Raw genomic sequence first — 19,678 nt, 5'->3', positions numbered from 1 at the left:
GATGCCTTATAGTTCTAAAAACATTTACATGTTTGTCTAAATAGGAATTTTAAGTATGCTGTGAATACCATGAAACAAAAAACTGTAATGACAGTTAATTAGTCATTGAAATAATCAGCTGTATTGCTTAGTTTGCATGCTAAATAGTCACTTGTTTTGTTGTAGATCAGCATCTTTTTATGATCACATTTATTTTCCTTTCTAAGAACAGAAGTTTAATTTTCTGTTTGCATCTGTCCGTCAATCCCAAATCTGACAATTATTTGCAAGATGTGATAATATATGCTGTTTGTGGTTGTTGTATAAAAGGATGGAGAAACATGTGAATATCTTCTAGTAAGGATAGTGTTTCGCCCATTTTGATCTCTGTGTTTTTATGTCTCAGGTACACATCCAGCCCCACTGCAATCAGCCATTGAATTGAGTGAGACCAAGGATTTCTTAATTTTAAAATTTCACCCTTGATATGAAATCTCTTTTTTGCAAGCAAACCTAAATTAATTCCTAACAACCTAACTACTAAGAGCATGGACATCTCTGAAATTAATCAGAAGACCACTGTAGTGTCTGCAAATGCCATACACAGACAAATACTGTTTTCTTTAGGAAAGGCAAGTTAGATTCAAAGCAGGCAGCCCTAAATAAATCAAAGATCCTCTTGTTGTTTTTCTCAGAATTTGAATGCAGTGGGTGACCAGGGGGTCAGTTTGGCCAATGTATGATCTATCACTGAATTGAGTATCACACACACACACACATATATATATATTTATATATATACACATATATATGTACATATACAGTAACAGTATAGCTTTAAGCCTATATCTACACATAGCTTGTTTGAATTATCTTCTGATTACTGTGCCTGAGCCTTATGGTTTTCTGTACATGATTTTGGAAAATAATTGCTGTCTTTCTTTTCTTAAACCCAGCTGCTCCGTACTGGATAACAGCACCCAGAAACTTGGTATTGTCTCCTGGAGAAGATGGAACATTGATCTGCAGAGCTAATGGCAACCCAAAGCCTAGTATAAGCTGGTTAGCAAATGGTGTTCCCATAGCAAGTAAGGTTCTTAATTACCTTACAGGAGCATGAGTAACAAAATGTGAGGAATCTCAGGGTGGTTTTTTGTCAAATAGATGTGAAGAGCCTCTATTCGTGTTGTTTTTTTTTCCTGACAGGTAATGCTAAATCATAAAAGATGTGATGAAATACTGTGGTTCATAAAAGCTGAACAACAAAATGTGCCTCTAATGCATTTGAGAGAACTGAAATGTGTAATCATGCTCCTGGTTCTTCTGTCTGGCGTTCTGCTGGTAGTATCTTTGTGGCTATTGGATGGTGCCTCTCACAGGGCCATTGCTGGGGTGTCACTGTTACCCCTGTGTTTCTGTGGCAGTCACATCTGCTGAGTCTCTGCTGCCTCGCTGCAACTCTAATGCTGCCTAGGAATCCTAAATGTGACATAAAAAGTGAACTTCCCACGTGTGCATATACAGAGCACTTGTAGGATTTTCAGGATTTGCAGTACACTGCAGGATTTGCAGCTTAGTGTATGCTTGAGCCTTCCAGGCTTCATCTCTAAGAAGCTGCAGCAGCAAAACTGTCTGAATGTGTCAGCAGCTACCTGGCAAACAGTTTGTGCCAAGTTGGTGTCAAAGAAAAGGAACCCCTGAGGCAGTGGAACAGCTGTTTCTGTGTGCAGGGTAAGAAAAGCAGCCCTGAGCTGGTGATTGAGCCACTTAATTGCTGCAGTGATAGGACTGGCAATGCTGTATGACAGACACAAGGTAGCTGCTATATATAGGACAACTTGCCTTGGAAAGAACTTCCTGGAGGACACTGCAGTGTGTTGCCAGCTGGGTTTGCACAGAGCATACCCTGTACTCTAAAGTCACCCTTGGTTCTTCTACCTTTATCCTTCCCCTTTCTCAAAACAATAATAAAAAACCAGTGTCACCTGTTGGCTCATGAGAGATAATGTACTCTGAAATACTGGTCTGTTTAAAGTATGACAATGTCCCTTCTCTCACTTTCAAAAGATTAGGAGTTGTTCAAGTCTGTTGATGAAATAAAATTCACCAGGTTTGGGACATGGAGAAGGATTGTCTAGGGTCAGAATCTAGGTAATAGCAAGAAGTAAACAAGAACCCTCATTAGATATATTTGAACTATTTGGTATACAAAAGAGATTAAACATATTTGTAGGGGAAAAATGCAACTTTGGGAGACAAAATATGGCTATATATAGAAACAAATAGAAATATTTAGCAAATAACCTGTTTAAGGAATCCTAATTAAATGGAAGGTGAGATCTACAGCCTGAGACTTAAATTGAGAAGTTTCCATTGGTAAATAAGTTACGTAAACTGACATTTATCACCTCATCAAACAATGGTAAGACAGGAAAACATTAGTGTAATTTTGTATATTATGTATTTAAAAATAAATACATCATAATGATTTGTTGTCATCAGAGTTTGGTGCCTGTGTTTCACTTTCCATTCTGGGTTTTTGGTGGTTTGTTGTTTTCTGTGTACTCACCATTCACTTTTTGTTTATTTGTTTAGAGGGGATTTTTATCCTGCAGTTCTTGTAGATTAACTATTATTTCAGGCCTCCTGACTAGTAAGATCTTTTTCATTTGGCTATGAGTCAGCTTTGCGTTGCTCTTCTTCCTTATCAAAGCTGGTAGGATCAGCTGTTCAAACAACCGACAAGTACATTTTCCAGAAAAGCAGTGATGGGTTCTGCTTTCTTTCACAGTAACAGTAAGACATTAAGAAAGACTTTCCAGAAGCAGCTGCAGGATGCCATGAGATTTCCTAAATACAAGGAAGCATATATTGGACTGGCCTTGAGGAATTGGTACACAAAGTCTTGTTGAGGGTATTCAGTAAAAATTAAAAGACTTTAATTAAATTACCCTCTCAAACTCAGTAGGGGAAAAAAAAGAACACAGGAAATAAGTAAAGCTCAGCCTTATATTAAAGGTCACTTTCACTGCTGAGAAAAGCTGAAGTCTTATCCACATTAAATATTTAATTGCAAGCTCATTGGATGCTCTAGTACACTGCATCTCTCAGGGCGTCTATGAGAGGCATCATGATCACAGAAAGTGCAGTTCTTAAAATTCTTGTGATTTTTTATTATTCTGAGTTATCAAAAGCTGTTCTGGAAATTACCAAGTACAGTGTGCCTTTTTGTTCACTTGTTACTAAATTATAAAATTGAGCCCCTCATCTTCCAACTGAATGATTAGGAAATCACTGTAAAAAGAAACTAAAGCAGCTGTTTCTGCTTCAGGGCAGTGCTGAGAGAGCTACACCCATGGCAGGATTTCAAAGAAAAAGAGCTACATTTGAATTTCAAAGCCCTGCTGTCATCATATATCCCACAATGTGCCTCTTGTGGCCTAGTAATCTGTTTGCAATACTTTAATTTTCTGTTGGAAAGCACAACTGGGAGATACTTAATTCTTCCAGTTTTGTTTTTCCATAATAGAGTCAGACAAGGAAGGAGGAATGTTGAAGAAAGAACCATTCGTCCGTATCTCAGTCAAAGGCTGAGGTTTAAATATCTATAGGGAAAAGGCAAAAAAAAAATTGGATAAAAATGTAGTGTGTGTTAGCAACTGTAAAATAAAATTGCAATGGTGTGAATTTTGTTCAATATTCCAATAATCTGAGTAAAAAAAATATTTTTTATGTCAGATTCTAGGTTTCCCTGAAATATTTCAATTAGTTTTCTTCAACAGTCATGCTGAAAACCAGCATTTTTAAAAAAAACCCCTGCTTTAGATGTGTTGGAATGATAAGGACCTATCCTAACCTCCTAATGTTTACTCACAGGAGTATGTTGAACTTATGTGCCCAGTCCTGGTAAGATCAATTAGAATTACTTTGGCAAGTAGCTGTTGAAAGTTCAGGCCATGACTCTGTGTTGCCTTGTGCTTCAATTAACACTCAAGATCTGCATTATTTATATCACTGCATAAGCCATTGTGTCTTACTGCTTAGATATTCAGCATGGTTTTACAAAAGGGAAGCCGTGCATAAAGTGTCTCAACTTCTAAGAAGGTAACAACCCAGACTAATTGGGAAGGGGAAACTCTTTCATAATTGGACTTTAGAAAGGCATTGCAAATACTGTACAAAAGACTGGGTTTTTTTGGTCCAGTGGTTTATAGTTCATGGTAAGCTATTAAATATTAGATACAGACACTTAGATTTATACAAAGTAGTGCAAAGGTGCTGTTTATCTCCTTTCAACACATTGTTCTCTTCTTATATTACATTCCACGTTGAATCCTTAGGTTTGAGTTAGTCTCCATTAGTACTCACACTGAATTTAAGGGAGGAATATTAGCCCTTAGATTTCTTTCATGAAAGGCCTTGATAATCCCTGGCTGAGAGATTCATCATCCATCATTTTCTCTGAGAGTAAAAACCAGAAGCTGTTCACTGCAGCCATGGGAGCATGGGGAGAAATTTGCTGACCCTAATGCCCCCAGTATTTCAGTCTTGGAGAGAAGACTCCATGGGAAGATGTTTATCCACTGCTTCTGCTGTTTTTGTGTTGGAACTTTGCATCTGGCCCAGGAACTTCAGCAGATGAAAAACCTTTGATTATCAGGTTTTTTTCAATTCTGCACAAAATAATCAAGGGTGGTAATAGTTAGTGCAGGTAATGCTGTGCCTTTGGAGACAGCAGAACTGTCAGAATCAGAAACTCAGCAATAAAAGGATTTCAGTGATCACAGGAGAATAACATGCCGAGCAGCAAGCCAGATTGGTAAGAAAAGGAAAATTATATTCTTTACCGTTTCAGTTATCCATGTTTTTTTATCCAGATTTTTTCCCTTCCAGTTTTAAGTGTAACAGTATGTTTGAACTACTTCTGTTCAGAGAGAACATGTCATTCTGTCTTTTTTTCAAGAAAAAAAAAAAGTAATAATGGTGCCATTGTGGTTATTTGAGCATACTAGCAAAAGTAATTGCTTAGGCTGTCAAAAGTTTATGAAACAGATGGAAGTATGCAATCAAATGAACAGAAGTTATTCACAGTGCTGATCTCTAACTACAAGAAGAATATTTGATGGAGGCCTTGCCTTCTCTGTTTAGGAATATGCTGAACATGGCTAGAGTCAAGAAGCTGTATCATTGCACAATGTGATGAAAAAATCACGTGAAACCAGGTCTTTGTTCAGAAAGGACCAAAACACATTGATAAGCTGAGATTCCATGTTATTGGGAGCAGATGTTGGCTGTTAGATGGCACATGTTTACCTGTCTTGTTACAGCGCAGAACTCCTATAGCAAATCCTTATAATTCATTATCCTATTTGTACAAGCTCATTTTTACTATTATATAGGTTTTTGCTATTTTGCCTATCAGTGCCAAATTCAGATTTGTCTAATGTGTCAAAAGCATTTTCTCCTTCCCATGCCACTATCGTGTAACGTGACCAGAATATTCATACATACAAACAAGCAGTGCTTGACTGGCCCTGCCATCACTCCTTTTCCCCAGAAAAGGATTTTAAAAGATTTTTTTTTAAGTGGTAGACTGGTATATGGAATGGGTTGAAGTACTGCATGCTATTTTTCCTCAGGTTTTACTAGCAAGACTGAGCTTCAGGAATCCTAGGTCCTTAAGACCAGGGGAAAAGACTAGAATGAGATGTACCCTTGGTGGAAAAGGATTAGGTCAGGAGCAAACTGAACATACCTAAGTGTGTTCAGGAGCCCCTGACGGGATGCAGCCACAAGTGCTGACTGAGCTGGCACTTGTCATTGCAAGAATGTCTCAATCTTTGCTTGATCATGGTAACTGGGAAAAGTGCCTAAAGATGGAGGGAAAGCAAATGCTACTCCTGTCTTCAACGAGCCAGAAGGAGAGACCAGGGAACTACAATCACCTTTATCCCTGTGAGGATGATGGAGCCGCTAATTCTGCAAACCATTTCAAGGCACATTAAGAACAAGAAAACTTTCAGGAGCAGTTTTCATGGCTTCACCAAGGGGTGACCAACTTCATACATTTCTATGATCAAATGAGTGGCCTGATAGATGAGGGCAAGAGTGTGGATAATGCCTGGACTGCAGTGAGGCCTTTGACCCTGTCTCCCATTAGATCCTCATGGACAAGCTGTTGGTGTAGGGGCTGGATAAACAGCAGACAGGTGGATAGAAAAATGGTTGAATGGCCAGAGAGGGTGATCAGTGGAACAAATTCCTGTACCTGGGGAGGAGTAGCCTTAGTGCCAGTACCTGCTGGGAGCCATCCAGATGGATAGTGCCTTAGCAGAACAGGACTTGAGCATCCTGGTGGATGCCAAGTTGACCATGAGCCAGCAATGTCAGAGGCTAGCATTATCCTGGGCTACATGAGACAAAAGTGTAGCCAGCAGGTAGAGGAAAGTGATCCTTCCCCCATCTGGACACAGTTCTGGATAACTGGATCCGAGTGGCCCTGCTTGAGCAGGGGGTTGGACCAGATGACCTCCAAAAGTCCCTTCCAAGCTCAATGTTTGTGTCTGTGAGTGCAGCAGCGCGTGCTTCAGACCATTAAGGAAGCTGTATTCACCAGACAGTTAAATAGATGTCTGTCTTAAGCTTTTGAATCAGTGCCCTTCAGCATCCAATTGGCTAGACCAATTAACAGAAAGCACTGGCTAACCTGACACTTCTGCCTTCTTTTCTCTTGGGACCCCAGCTTGAAGCCCTTTCCAGAGAACAGACACCTCCTTTCCTTCAGATAGCTGTAAGGGGTTATCTCCTTTTTTCCTTCAGTACAGCAGTGGGAAGGGAAGATTCTGCCCCTCTTTTTCTATAGTAATTTAGTGGTTAGATCATTCTTTTCAATGCAGTTCCTTCAGCCATAGAAGATTGAATTAATGGCTTCCATCTCTTAGGAGGGGCCTGCCATCATCCTGTGAGGGATTATGGTGTGTGAGGGGGGCAGTCTGTGCACCCATTAATGACCCACCTGGGTGCAGAAAGGGCTGCAGGCTTCAGAGGGAAGCCCAGAGCCCAGGGCTGGAACAGCCATGCTTGGAGCGGCTGTGGGCAGTTCTCCTTGCTCGTGGGAGAGCAGTTGTGCCTGTCTTCTGCTGAGCTGTGATTTGTATGCAGAAACAGACTGCTTCCCGCAGCTGACTGCCCTGCCTGCTGAGCTGCTCACCTGCTCCGGCTATTTTCAGCCCATGAATCTTTTAATGAAAATGGCATTTACGTAGAAAAGGAGGCAATGTGAAACATGGAACACTATAGGAAGTAAAGCAAAAGAGAGAAAAATATGTGCCAGCAATCCAGAAGTCCGGAGAAAAAGTATTTAAAATCTCAGTAGTACCTTTTTCTTCCTTCCCAAAATTTTTGAATTTGTGATGTTGATTTGAACTCAGAGTGATGGAAGATGAGAAAAAACAGGAATGGAAATCTGTTCTTGAGGCAGCTGTTTGGAAATTGAGGTATTTACATGAAAAATGGCCTTAGATTTTATCCAAGCTGGAAATGCCCTTAAGAAGCAGAAGCACAGAACTGTGGTCCCCTTCATCTGGTTTCTTTTGTAGAGAATTCAGTAATACATACTTTAATAAAATGCAGGAGAAATGTCTCCATTTTCTTTACAGATGGGAACTAAGGCATTGTCTGAATCAAAAGGTTCCTGTCACAGAAAATGGATGTTAATTTACTTGATTGATCTTTTTTTATGAATTCAAATAAGAATTTCCTTGTATGAGAATGTGTTCCACAAATATTCTTTTTCAAGCTTCAATAAAGGTGTCAATTTTGATGATGCATCCAAACTACGATGCATTTATGTCTGTATAAATGCATCTATTTTTCATGTTAGTAGATCGGTAATTTTACCAATAATTGTCATTATTAATAATGCTTGTGCTTTTTAATACAACAATAATATATCTGGTCTTATTTAGTATGTTCATAAAATATTAAACTATTGATTGTGCATTTTTATGCAGTGTGGTGTTACAAGCTGGTTTTTTTTCATTATACTTCTTTAATGCCATTCAGTTGTATCAGAACTGACAGCCATTACTCTTCTTCAGTATTTTCTTCCAATTTTATTTTCAGTTATGTCTTGGGTGCTTCTGAGGTGCAGAAGCTGTTTGACAGCTCAGGCCACTCCAGAGCAGTTGAGGAAATGGCATTGTATAATTCTTACATAAGGGAAAGAGTGCCACCTACTGAAGTACTAACTCTGCTCTTGATTGTTTCTTGACTTGGTTAGAAAGAATGCTTGTTCTTTACTCAGAGATAATTTTCAACTGAGTATGGCCAATTTTATATTTGGAAAATTATTTATGGTAAATCAATTTGAAACTTTAAAGACACAGAGGACTATGTCATTATATCAGCATTTTCTTTTGACATTCAGAAATATTTCTGTAATTTTCTAGATATTGACTGTATTTGCCCGAATCTCATAATATTGGTATTTTTCCTCTGTATTCTGTGCAAAATACAATCTCAGCTTCACTTCGTTAGAAAACAAACAAAAAAACCTCTCAAAAAATGGAAATTCTACTATCCTGAGTTAGTACCTGTAGAATGAGAGGAACTTTTAAAACTGTATTAAAATTCACATTTTTGCTAGTGATCAATCACCCAGGGGGGAAAAAATTTAAAGGGTATATTGATTTTTCACATTCTTCCTTCTTTTCAGAAGTATGAAACTCACAATCCAATAGCAGTTTAGGGAAAGCAATAACTCTTTTTCTTTACACCAACAGTTGCTCCAGAAGATCCTAGCAGGAAGGTGGATGGTGACACCATTATTTTCTCACATGTGCAAGAAAGGTCAAGTGCTGTGTATCAGTGCAATGCTTCTAATGAATATGGATACTTGCTAGCAAATGCGTTTGTGAATGTTCTGGGTAAGAAAAAGACTTCATATTTTTCTGTTTTCTTGGGTATTCTGTTGTCTTCTGCTAACACACAGACTCTCTGCTCAAACCTTGCTTGAGGTCTTCATTGGGAATTGATTTATTTCCTGGCCCCTGTAAAGAGCAAGGGTATACATAGCTATTTTTTTAGGGTATTTCTGAATTTCACTTTCACTGTTCCAAAGTGAGAAGGATAGATGTGAAAGCTGGGAAAATTTGGAAGAAATTTTATCTCTCTTTTGTTTGTTTTTTTTGTTGTTTCTGTAAGTCAGTCAAACAGAAGCCTGACAAAGAAGGCAGGAATTAGTGTTGCTTAAGTTAGTACATTTCAATACAGTTTCATTGAGTCTGGATGTTTTGGATTAGTGGAATGGATGATCTCCAAGTTACTGCTGCAAGGGGACATGATTATGCATTTGTCTCTAAGGCTTCCCTGGCATGTGTTTCTGATTACATTATGTTGTGGCCCCTCTAATTCTTTTCACTGAATTTAAAAAAGCTAGTAGCAAAATCCTAGGCAGAATGGCCTCTAGTGACTCTCTTGCAGGAACTGGCAGGATGTGTCGATTGACACTGTTGTTTAAAAGAAAGAAAATGTAGGTGTTACACCAAAAATGCATCCTAGCTTCTTTCTGCCTGCAGGTGTATTTGGAATTAGATAGTTCAGTCTGCACCCAGGAGATTATCTTCTTGAAGTATATACTGATTTAAATTTTCCAATTGAAATCATTGCCTTTGGTGCCCATCACTATTGCTTATAAATAGGCACGAAACAGTTGTTTTTCACAAGATAATTTCCCTGCATTAACTTTGCCTCAGGCTGGTACCAGTAGAATGTATTTGAGCCCAGACTGAGACCCAAAATCATCCCAGGGAAAAATGTTTCTATGTAATTCTTTAGGGTATTCTTGATGTCTTTGTATTTTGTATTTGTATTTATACTTTTTATGTATTTGCTATTTGTAACTTTGTAACTACATGCAGATCTCTTTGTCTTTTCAGCCGAGCCACCAAGAATTCTAACTCCTGCTAATAAACTGTATCAAGTCATTGCAGACAGCCCAGCATTGCTAGACTGTGCTTATTTTGGGTCACCTAAGCCTGAAATTGAATGGTAAGTTCCAGCTGTGCTTATGGCACAGAAGATGAGCCACTTACATCTGTGGAAACAAACACTTGAAGCTTTAAAACTCTTCTAAATATATTTACAATTTCAAAATAAGGTTTTTTAAATATATGTTGTTTACAGTCTGCTAATACAATATTGCATGTACTTAATGAACCTGCAGTAAAGTTACACCACAGAGTCAAGTTTAAACTTCTTTGAGTGCTTCTGTCTCTGTTTTCTAATGTGGCAGTCCTAAGTTTGTATTTTATTGACAGTAAAACCATTCAGAATTTAACTGTGATGCTGGCTAATGATATTACTCCTTGTACAAAGGTTTAAGGGAGTGAAAGGTAGCATCTTGCGTGGAAATGAGTACGTTTTCCATGATAATGGAACCTTGGAAATTCCAGTGGCTCAGAAGAATAATGCTGGTACATACACATGTGTAGCAAGGAATAAATTAGGAAAGATACAAAATGAGGTGCAGTTGGAAATTAAAGGTGAGAGATTAGTCATTCTTTCATCATTGATTTTCAGAATTTTACAGAACTTCAGACTTTCTGGATATCTAATTTTAATTTTAAATTGCAGATCCAACGATGATCATTAAACAGCCAGAATACAAAGTGATTCAGAGATATGGCCAGGTTTCTTTTGAGTGTATAATAAAACATGATTCTACCTTACTACCAACAGTTACATGGTTGAAGGACAATGATGAACTGCCAGATGATGAAAGGTAAGGACCACATAGTTTTCTTTTAGTTTTAATTTTCTAGGTCCTTTTGTCTGCTCCTTTTCCTGATCTTTGAAAAGAGCATATTGACCTATTGACATATTTTCCAAAGACTGATAAACATGATGGCTATCCAATATTTGGTGACTAAAGGATCTACCTAGTGTGATGAAAATATCAAGATAGAATTAAAAATAAAATGAGATGTAAACATTCATACAAACTCTGCACACTGACCTTATAGATTAAGTGTAAGGTAAAGATAATTGACTTAAGAAGCTAAACAGATAACATAAAACTATTTTGCTCTGGATATCAAATATTTAAAATTTGTTTGAATATATTTGAAAATAAAAGCAAATTGGAATAAAAATCACTGTGGGAAGATGGTCAAGAGCAATGAAGAAAAAAAAAAAGATGGTGCTGTCCCATAGCTTAACTTGGGTAAATATAGCTGCTTAGATATGTACAAGTATATGGGATTTGATAATGTTTTATGCAAGTTTCTTATAACAGTGCCAGTTATTGAAAAATCAGTGGCTGAATTTATTGTATTTACAGGTTTCTAGTTGGTAAAGACAACTTGACCATTATGAATGTAACTGATAAAGATGATGGAACATACACTTGCATAGTTAATACTACTCTGGACAGTGTTTCAGCAAGTGCTGTGCTTACTGTTGTTGGTAAGAATGCTCTCAAACTTCTACTGTTAAGTATGAAAGCAGCATTAGATTTAAAGTGAAAAGCACAAATAGAGTTTTGGTTTTTAGGACAGGATAACAGAAATGCCACCTAAGTGTCAATGTGTTTCAGTTTTTAAAAAATGCAGTTTCACCTTACAGTTTGCATTTGAATCAGCTGCTTACAAGATGACTGAGTAGCTATGGGACAGATTCATGCTGTAGAGATTTTTATTTTTACCATATCTGAGCTACTACAGGAAATGAAATTTTGCAGAGTATTTGAACATAACCATGGTAGAGTCACAGAATGGCCAAGGTTGGAAGGTACCTTTTAGGTCATTTAGTTCTAACCCCCCTGCCTTGGGCAGGGACTTCTTCCACACAGCCTGTCTGGGCATCCTGTTCCTGTGCCTCACCATAAAAAATATCTTCCTAATTACGTAACACAAACCCACTCTGCTTTAGCTGAAGCCATTCCCCCTTGTCTTACCACAGCATGCCCTTGTGAAAAGTCCCTCTCCAGCTCTCTGGGAGCCTGTGTAGGTGCTGGGGCTGCTCTGAGGTGTCCCCAGAGCCTTCTCTTCTTCGGGCTGAACAGCCCCAACTCTCTCAGCCTGTCTTCAGAGGAGAGGTGCTCCAGCTCTGTGGTCACCTTGGTGGCCCTCCTCTGGACTCCTTCCAACAGCAACATGTCTTTGTGGTGTTGGGAGAGTGTTATCTCAGAAATCTCTTCAACAACTAAATTACTCTTCATAAAGACTGAGCGGACTTGGCTGTATGACTTCTCAAGGATTGTATTTTTAGCTTAGTTCTCTGTTAAGTTTTTTATGATTGCAGATTCTTGTCAAATATATTACTTTTCTCCAATTTGTAAGAAAGTTTTAAGAAGATTTCCTGAGTGATTCTTACATGAGTTCAGTCTGAGACTCAGAGCAAGTATGTTTGTGTTTTAAAATTCTGCTGTGGTCTTAAGCCTATCCAGGAATGACCTAAGCCAAAAAGCTAGCACTCATTTAGGAATTTTTATAAGATTGCTTACTTTATTTATTTTCTTGATCTGTCCTTATTTTAAAAATGAATAAAGTATTCAAGAATGCTTTTTTAGCTCTTCAGTGAAAAATTATAATGTGTTTTTTTAAATTAACCGTTTAATCTAAATAAGTTAACTTTTCTTTGTCTCTAATAACTATATTCTTTAACTACCTACAGTATTCTGTTTCTTTGGCTACTAACTGATTAAATCCTTTATATTAATGTTCTTTTCAGCTGCTCCCCCAACACCAGCTATCATTTACGGTAAACTAAAACAAAGTTCTCTTTCTACATCATCAGGCAGATATATTGCTCATTTGCCTGTTGCAATTTCTTTTTGCCTTTTTTTTTCCCCTTCTGTGTGTGTCTGTGTCTGTGTGGTTTCATCCCATTTTACCCACTACTCCATTACTGTAGCACAGAACTTTGGAATGTTGCAGTGCAGGCTGCTTTATATTTAGGGAATAAGTGATTTTCAGAGATAATTTTAATTAAGATGGGGTATAGGATGGCCATGTTTTTCTCATAGACCACACTGTAATACAAGTTAGCTATATAGTAAATGAAATATCTAAAATGTAAATCCAATTCTTTGGTTAAAGGTAATTCACTATTAAAGACTTTGCACTAACCAAATTATGTTCTATGTTAATGTTGGTTTTGCAGCCTTGTAGTCCCGCTCTATTTTATTTCATAATTTATCTTAATTTTACTCCACTCATAAGATGAATATGCTCATATTGAACAGTTTGACTTATAATTGATGAAATCACGAAAATTTTAAAATTTAAGTTAAAATTAAAAAAAATCTGTTAGTCAGGCATAGTCTTATATTTGATTGTATAGAGCCCTAAATAGTGGTATGTTTTCTGAATTTGGGGGTTCAAGTGCAATATTATAAGCTAAAGCACTTTTAAATGTGAGGAGTTTAAGCAATTTTATGTAAATCCTATGAATGAAAATGCTTATGTATTCTTACATGAACCTACTTATTAGTTGTGATTTTTATGTAACAAATCATATAATAAATTACCGTCATGAATTTGGAACAGATAATTACATCTCTATGTATTATAAGGATTTATAATAACAGCTTGCAGGGTATGTCTGAGTCTTTTTAAAAGAACAACAGAAAATAATTTAGTAACTTGCAATTAGTTTCTGTTTGAAGTATACTTGTTTTGAATTCACATAAAAATATTTGTAATGGTTCTAGAAAAGCTTCTTTGATATGAATGTTTCTTTATTTTCCATGCTGTATGAGGTATGTCTGTTGCAATAGATAACCACTCATAATCATTCAAAGATAAACTAAAGAGGCATTTCATAATTCCTTGCATCTCGTCACATTTTTATATCACAGTGCACTCAGACATAGCTAAAAGTAAATATCAATTCTTGTCAAGGAATAGAAGTTTCCAGGTTACATCAGTTCTCCATTTTTGTCTGTTTTGTAATAATTGCATGCTATTAGTCTTTAAGTCACGCTTACATAAGTGAGTAGAGCTGCTCTGCTGTATTTGTGGAATTCTTTAATTGGAATGTAAGGATTTTTTTCAAATATTAAGTACATATTCTGGTGTGGTTACTTACTTTGTGCTCATTTGATTTACAGCTCGGCCAAATCCACCCTTTGACTTGGAGTTGACAGGTCAGCTAGAAAGAAGCATTGATCTCTCATGGTTACCAGGGGATGAAAACAACAGTCCCATTACAAGTATGTTTGTTGGCATCTACTACACTACATTGAAGGTTTTGTTCTAATTGTTCCCACATTACAAAAAATTTCTCAAATAAATGTTGTGCACAGCATGGGGAAACAGAAATTAGTTCTCTACAGCCATCATTTATTTACATAACATTCCCTTAATAACTACTGTACAACCAAGCAGGAAGACCAGAAGAGCCGGGCTTTTTTATTCAAAATCTTGTGCTAGATAATATAGAAGTTATATATATTGATGTGATGTCTGTCTGACAAGGTCAAATTTTATGAATATGTAGAAAGCAGTCTAGTTCATTGCTTGTATGCTTCTGAAGGAGAGAGCTACTAACATCTTGCATTAATTCTTTTGTAATTCTATGAATTTGAAATAGCATCAGTCCCACCATTGTCAGTGATTATCCATCTCTACTGGTGCAGAAGCTTATTCTTCATGAGAACATAAGATAGTTTTTCTGGTGTTTTTTCTAGTCCAGACAGTTAAAAGAATAAACCACATCCATAAAACTAAACAAATAAATATCTATACAATTTTGAGGCAGTAAATTTATCTTAAATGCTATTATTCTTCCCAGTAAAACATAATGAAAACTCTTGTTTATATTGAGCAGAGAGGGTGGGGGAAGGGTGTGGAATTTAGGAGCAAGGAACAAAGATATTAATGGTTTTTTTCCAAAAGATCATGGGATGAAAAAGACTTTTTGGCATTAATTTTTCCCTATGAGCAACTTAATTCAATTATTTTATTATTTATGCAGTGTATTTTCAGATAATAACTGCCACAAGTTATTGCTAAGACCAGTGTAGATCTTATGTTTGGAATTAATTAGTTAGACTGACTGGTGTTGCTCTCCAGAGTTTGATGGTGAGTTGGTATCAGCACTGAAAACAAACCATAAGGATCAGGCATCTGGAAAGGAAAATTTGTAAAAGACAGTGTTTCACAAGTTTCTGAACACATCAAAGATTTTGACTACATTTTAATGAAACACTAAGTGATTTTTCTGAAATTTTACGGTCTCAGGCATCTCAAATGTATATCAACTAGTAATATACCTTAAAATATAATATCTAGAAGATCAATGGAAATAGTTGAATATTGGTTTATTCATGCCAGAAGTGTTGTCTTTCTGCAGGAATGAGATCACACTATTGCAAAAGAGTTAATACTAGGCGGTGTTGTCTCTTGTAAGTTTTTCTTGAGTGATCTACTGCATGCACTCTCATATTGAAAACTGAACTCTTCTAACTAAATAATGCTGGGTTTAATTATAATACAATTTATATTGCTGCATGGTCTTCTTAGATGCTGCAAAATAAGACATTTGCTTCCTGAGTAAACCTATTTCTTTTGCTGCTGCTATCACTTCAAAGTGCAGTTGAAGACTCAGGGATTGCACTTCATTAGGAGTGATCTGTTTGCACAGTATGACTGGCATGCTAGAATCTCTCTGAAAGCTCAGATAGTTTTTTTTTTTCCTTTGAAGTTTCCTATAAATTATTCTACTAGAGTTGCAGGCAGAAGGCTAGTGGCCAGGGAAGCAAAAAGCAGTAATGAAAACCTTTTTGGCATGTAATATTCTCACCTTTTCAGCAAGGCTTTGTCCAGGAGGCATCCCATCCCAAGACCTGTATCACTGAGCACACAAATGCAGCGGTAGTTCAGACAGTAATTTGGGGTCAATTCTCCCTCTTTCTCTTACTGCTTAGGTCAGAATGAAATCTGCCTGCCAGAAGGCTATGATTAGTACTACTTTCCTCTTTTACATCTTGCTCCTCAAATTGTTGTGCATTTTTCTATGTGGTGCTGTAAATACTCTTCTAAAAGAAATTTAGAAGAATTTTTTTAGTAGTCTGAACAGGATCAATCTTAAGTCATATTCTGTCTCCACCCACACAATGAGATAGAGGAAATTCTTGTTACACAACACACAAATATTTTATGCTCCAGGTAAATATTTGATGCTCCAGGTTCTGTGGAATGTACTCAGATTGTACATTCTTTTCCCATTTTTTTATTGTGTCCTAAAAATTCCTCCTAAGTCTTTCCTCCTAAGAATTCATATCTCATATCTTACAGCAAGGTTTTTTGGCTGTTTCACATCTGCAAAAATATGTCCTTTTGTCTTTCATAATGAATATGATTTTCTTTGTGGAATTCTACAAAATTATTTATCCCTGAAGTTATATGCTTTGTAAGGTCTTAACAGTAATCATCATAATGTTCACACAGAGTACTCTCAAGAAATTTAGTTTCTGAACATACATTCTCTGGTTTAATTTGAAGATAATGAAAAGTGCTCTCAAAAACCTTTCTCAAGTATAGGTTCTTGACTTTAAATAGATTTTCATTATTCCAGTTTCATTGGGGAAAATGGAATATTCAGGGAGTTTTAAATTTGTACAGATATTGCCTGCTGTCTGCTTGATACAACTAAGAACAAGGCATTTGGCAGTCAAATTCCACTTCCTTACTGTGATAGTTCAAGGGCTCCCATTAAATTAAAATCCGGTACCTGACAGAGAGCTCTTGTAATAATGTGTTGCCTGAGGGATAGCTGCATTAATGACAGTAGCAAAGGATAAAATTAAGAGTTTATTTTTTAATTTTTTATGTTTCACCTTTATTTCTACTTTTGATGTCCACATTATAGATTTGTTTTAGGTTTATGTATTTACATGTCAAGTTCCATGATTTTTGAAAGCCCTGGTTGGAGCAATCCCTCCTGGCTAGCTCATTCAGAAGCGCCTGTACTTGTCTGGGGGGCTGTTTGGAGTTGTGAAGTGAGGTTGGATGTGCTTGCTGCTTGCAGGCTTTGTGATCGAGTTCGAGGACGCGCTGCACGAGCCGGGCGTGTGGCGCTACCAGACGGAGGTGCCTGGCTCCCAGACCACGGCGCAGCTCAAGCTGTCTCCCTACGTCAACTACTCCTTCCGCGTGATCGCCGTCAACAGGATTGGCAGGAGCCAGCCCAGTGAGCCGTCTGAGCAGTACCTGACAAAATCTGCAAGTAAATAATTATTCCCACCTCCCCGTGATTGATTCCTGCTATGAATAGCATTGAGTTTGCTTGGAATCACGCTGCAGCCATTCTTGTTCACGTGTTAATATTTTATTTTTAGGCCCTGATGAAAATCCTGCTAATGTACAGGGGATAGGCTCAGAACCTGATAATTTGGTAATAACATGGGAGGTAAGATGGGTCTTTCTTCAAGATTTCATTTGTTTTCAGGTTTGTGAGTAGCTTTTTTTTTTTTTTTTTTTAGAACCAATGTTGAGAAAAGAGAATACCCAATTACCTGCTTAATATATTCTTGAAAAAGGATTAAATTCATACATTCCCCATCATAATTTTCATGAAAAAACTAATTTTTTTTAAAATATGAAAATCAGTTACTGATTGAAACTGATTCTGAAAAATCAGAAATGGATTTTTTCTTTTTTAATATGAAAATAAGTTAAAGGTGGAGGGCATATTTCCCTGCGTAATTTCTCAAGATAAGCCAATAATTAGGTAATACAGGATGTTTTGCTGCCAGTTTAGGAAAACTTCAAAATATAAATGGAAGTTTATGTCAAGAAGAGTCTAACTTTTAGAGTGAATACTAATGTGAATGTTACTTCTACTGTCACCTATTATGATAAACTAATCATTGTGCACTTTCCCACTAGAAAGGTTTGGTTGAAGTTTTTTCCATCATGCCCTTACCATCATGACAGGAGCTCAAGGAGAGCCATGTGTAATCAATTTGCCCTCTCAGGCAAGAAATATTTATATCCTCTTTACAAGGACATGGTGCAAGTCTGGTTTTCTCTCTTCCACTTCTTAGGAAATATTTGAAAACAAAATTTATATTCAGAAGTCACAATGTGCTATTTGTGTAAGAATTACACCACATCACCAACATCACTCAATGTGCTTTTTACCAAGAAGTGAAAACTGAAAAAAAAATGGTCAATTGAAGTGACCTCCTGTAAAAACTGAATTGCAAAACTTTCAGCAGTGCTTCTCTGTTGCAGAATACAGATGTAAATTTTCAGTGACATTCTATAAAAGAAACAATGTACTTCTTTCTAATTTGTAATTTTTCAGATGCTTCAGAATATTTTTAAAAATATTTCTTTTCATTTCAGCCTTTAAAAGGTTTTCAGTCTAATGGACCAGGGCTTCAGTACAAAGTCAGCTGGCGCCAGAAAGATGTTGACGATGAATGGACATCTGTTATAGTTGCAAATGTATCTAAATATATTGTGTCTGGTACACCAACTTTTGTTCCATATGAAGTAAAAGTGCAAGCTTTAAATGACTTGGGGTATGCACCAGAGCCATCAGAGGTGATTGGACATTCAGGGGAAGACTGTAAGTTTTGTAGTTTGACTCAGTTATCCTAATTAAAAGGAGATAAATGTGTAGCCTGAATGGTTATTTAAAATACTGAAATATTGATATGGGGAATATAGTAGTTATTTTTTTAATTGAAAGGAAGCAATTCAGAGATAGTAAAGGCTTCATGCTACTTTGTAGTATCAATACTGAAAACATAGGAACATTTTAACCTGTTCCATGAGTACAATGCAAAGACTCATTCTAAAAAACGGTTTGTGTGGTTTCTAATTCTAACTAGGTGCTTGTTGCATCCTTTCCACACAGTGCCAATGGTTGCTCCAGGCAATGTGCAGGTTCATGTTATTAACAGCACATTAGCAAAGGTGCATTGGGACCCAGTTCCACTAAAAAGTGTCCGAGGACACCTTCAAGGGTACAAAGTAAGTACGGTCATTCTCTTCCTTATTTGTTAAAATAGATGGTCTCCCTGTATGAGATTGTATCCAGATTGAAGTAACTGACACGTGAGGGGACTCGTGCTTTTCCCAAGTTCTGCTCACAAGAGCAAGCCTTGATAAAATTCATACAGACTTCAGCAATGTTCCAGCCTTGTAGCACTAGGTTCCTGTGACATTGTCCTTGAAGAAAAATGGCATGTGTTTGCAATCAAGCTTGCACATGTTAACCAGGCTAAGAAATTGTAAGAAATCAGTTTTACAGATCTTTTTCCAAAGTAATTTAGAGGATGTGAAGAACTAGTTTTGGTAGGACTCTCTTCTAGGTGTAATGCTAAGGTTACTGATTTTCTGCTTCAATATGATCAATCATATCTTTAATTCAGAGTAACTGGGCACTTAGTAGCTTATGCTGGGTTCTGTGTCTTTTTGGAGGCCAGGAAAAAGCTCAGTGTAAAAGCTCAACTTAAGGGCAAATGAAATGGCAGAAGATTTGGAGTTCCCATATAATGGAAGGAAGAATATTCTAAGGTAGTGTGCTGCCTTTGGTCATAACTGAAAATGCTGTGCTGGAGAAAAAAAATGCATTTTAATAGAGAAGGGGAGACAGAATGACTTCAGGATTTCAAACTGATGTCCCTGGAGGATAGGGAGAAGTTGCTTCAGTGAGGATATACTGACATCCTATGTAGCAA

The 19,678-nt window shown here is 37.0% G+C and overlaps 1 protein-coding gene across 38 annotated transcripts in view; it reads left to right on the top strand.

Annotated features, from left to right (window-relative positions):
• NRCAM (neuronal cell adhesion molecule) overlaps positions 1-19,678 on the top strand; it is a 146,453-nt gene that overhangs the window by 93,359 nt on the left and 33,416 nt on the right. For 27 of the 38 annotated variants that reach the window (XM_074539877.1, XM_074539880.1, XM_074539876.1 and 24 more), the window contains 12 exons: positions 936-1,067; positions 8,763-8,906; positions 9,918-10,029; positions 10,357-10,523; positions 10,615-10,762; positions 11,321-11,445; positions 12,712-12,741; positions 14,093-14,194; positions 17,014-17,211; positions 17,324-17,394; positions 18,336-18,561; positions 18,853-18,968. In XM_074539877.1, coding sequence (XP_074395978.1) covers positions 936-1,067; positions 8,763-8,906; positions 9,918-10,029; positions 10,357-10,523; positions 10,615-10,762; positions 11,321-11,445; positions 12,712-12,741; positions 14,093-14,194; positions 17,014-17,211; positions 17,324-17,394; positions 18,336-18,561; positions 18,853-18,968 — 1,571 coding nt within the window. The remainder of the gene's footprint in view (positions 1-935; positions 1,068-8,762; positions 8,907-9,917; positions 10,030-10,356; positions 10,524-10,614; positions 10,763-11,320; positions 11,446-12,711; positions 12,742-14,092; positions 14,195-17,013; positions 17,212-17,323; positions 17,395-18,335; positions 18,562-18,852; positions 18,969-19,678) is intronic. The other 11 variants (XM_074539882.1, XM_074539881.1, XM_074539891.1 and 8 more) reach the window with 1 other exon arrangement.

This window comes from Zonotrichia albicollis, chromosome 4 (assembly GCF_047830755.1).
Source record: "Zonotrichia albicollis isolate bZonAlb1 chromosome 4, bZonAlb1.hap1, whole genome shotgun sequence".
Lineage (NCBI taxonomy): Eukaryota > Metazoa > Chordata > Aves > Passeriformes > Passerellidae > Zonotrichia > Zonotrichia albicollis.
Note: the sequence above shows the minus strand (reverse complement) of the source record. Positions and strands in the feature narration are given on the sequence as shown.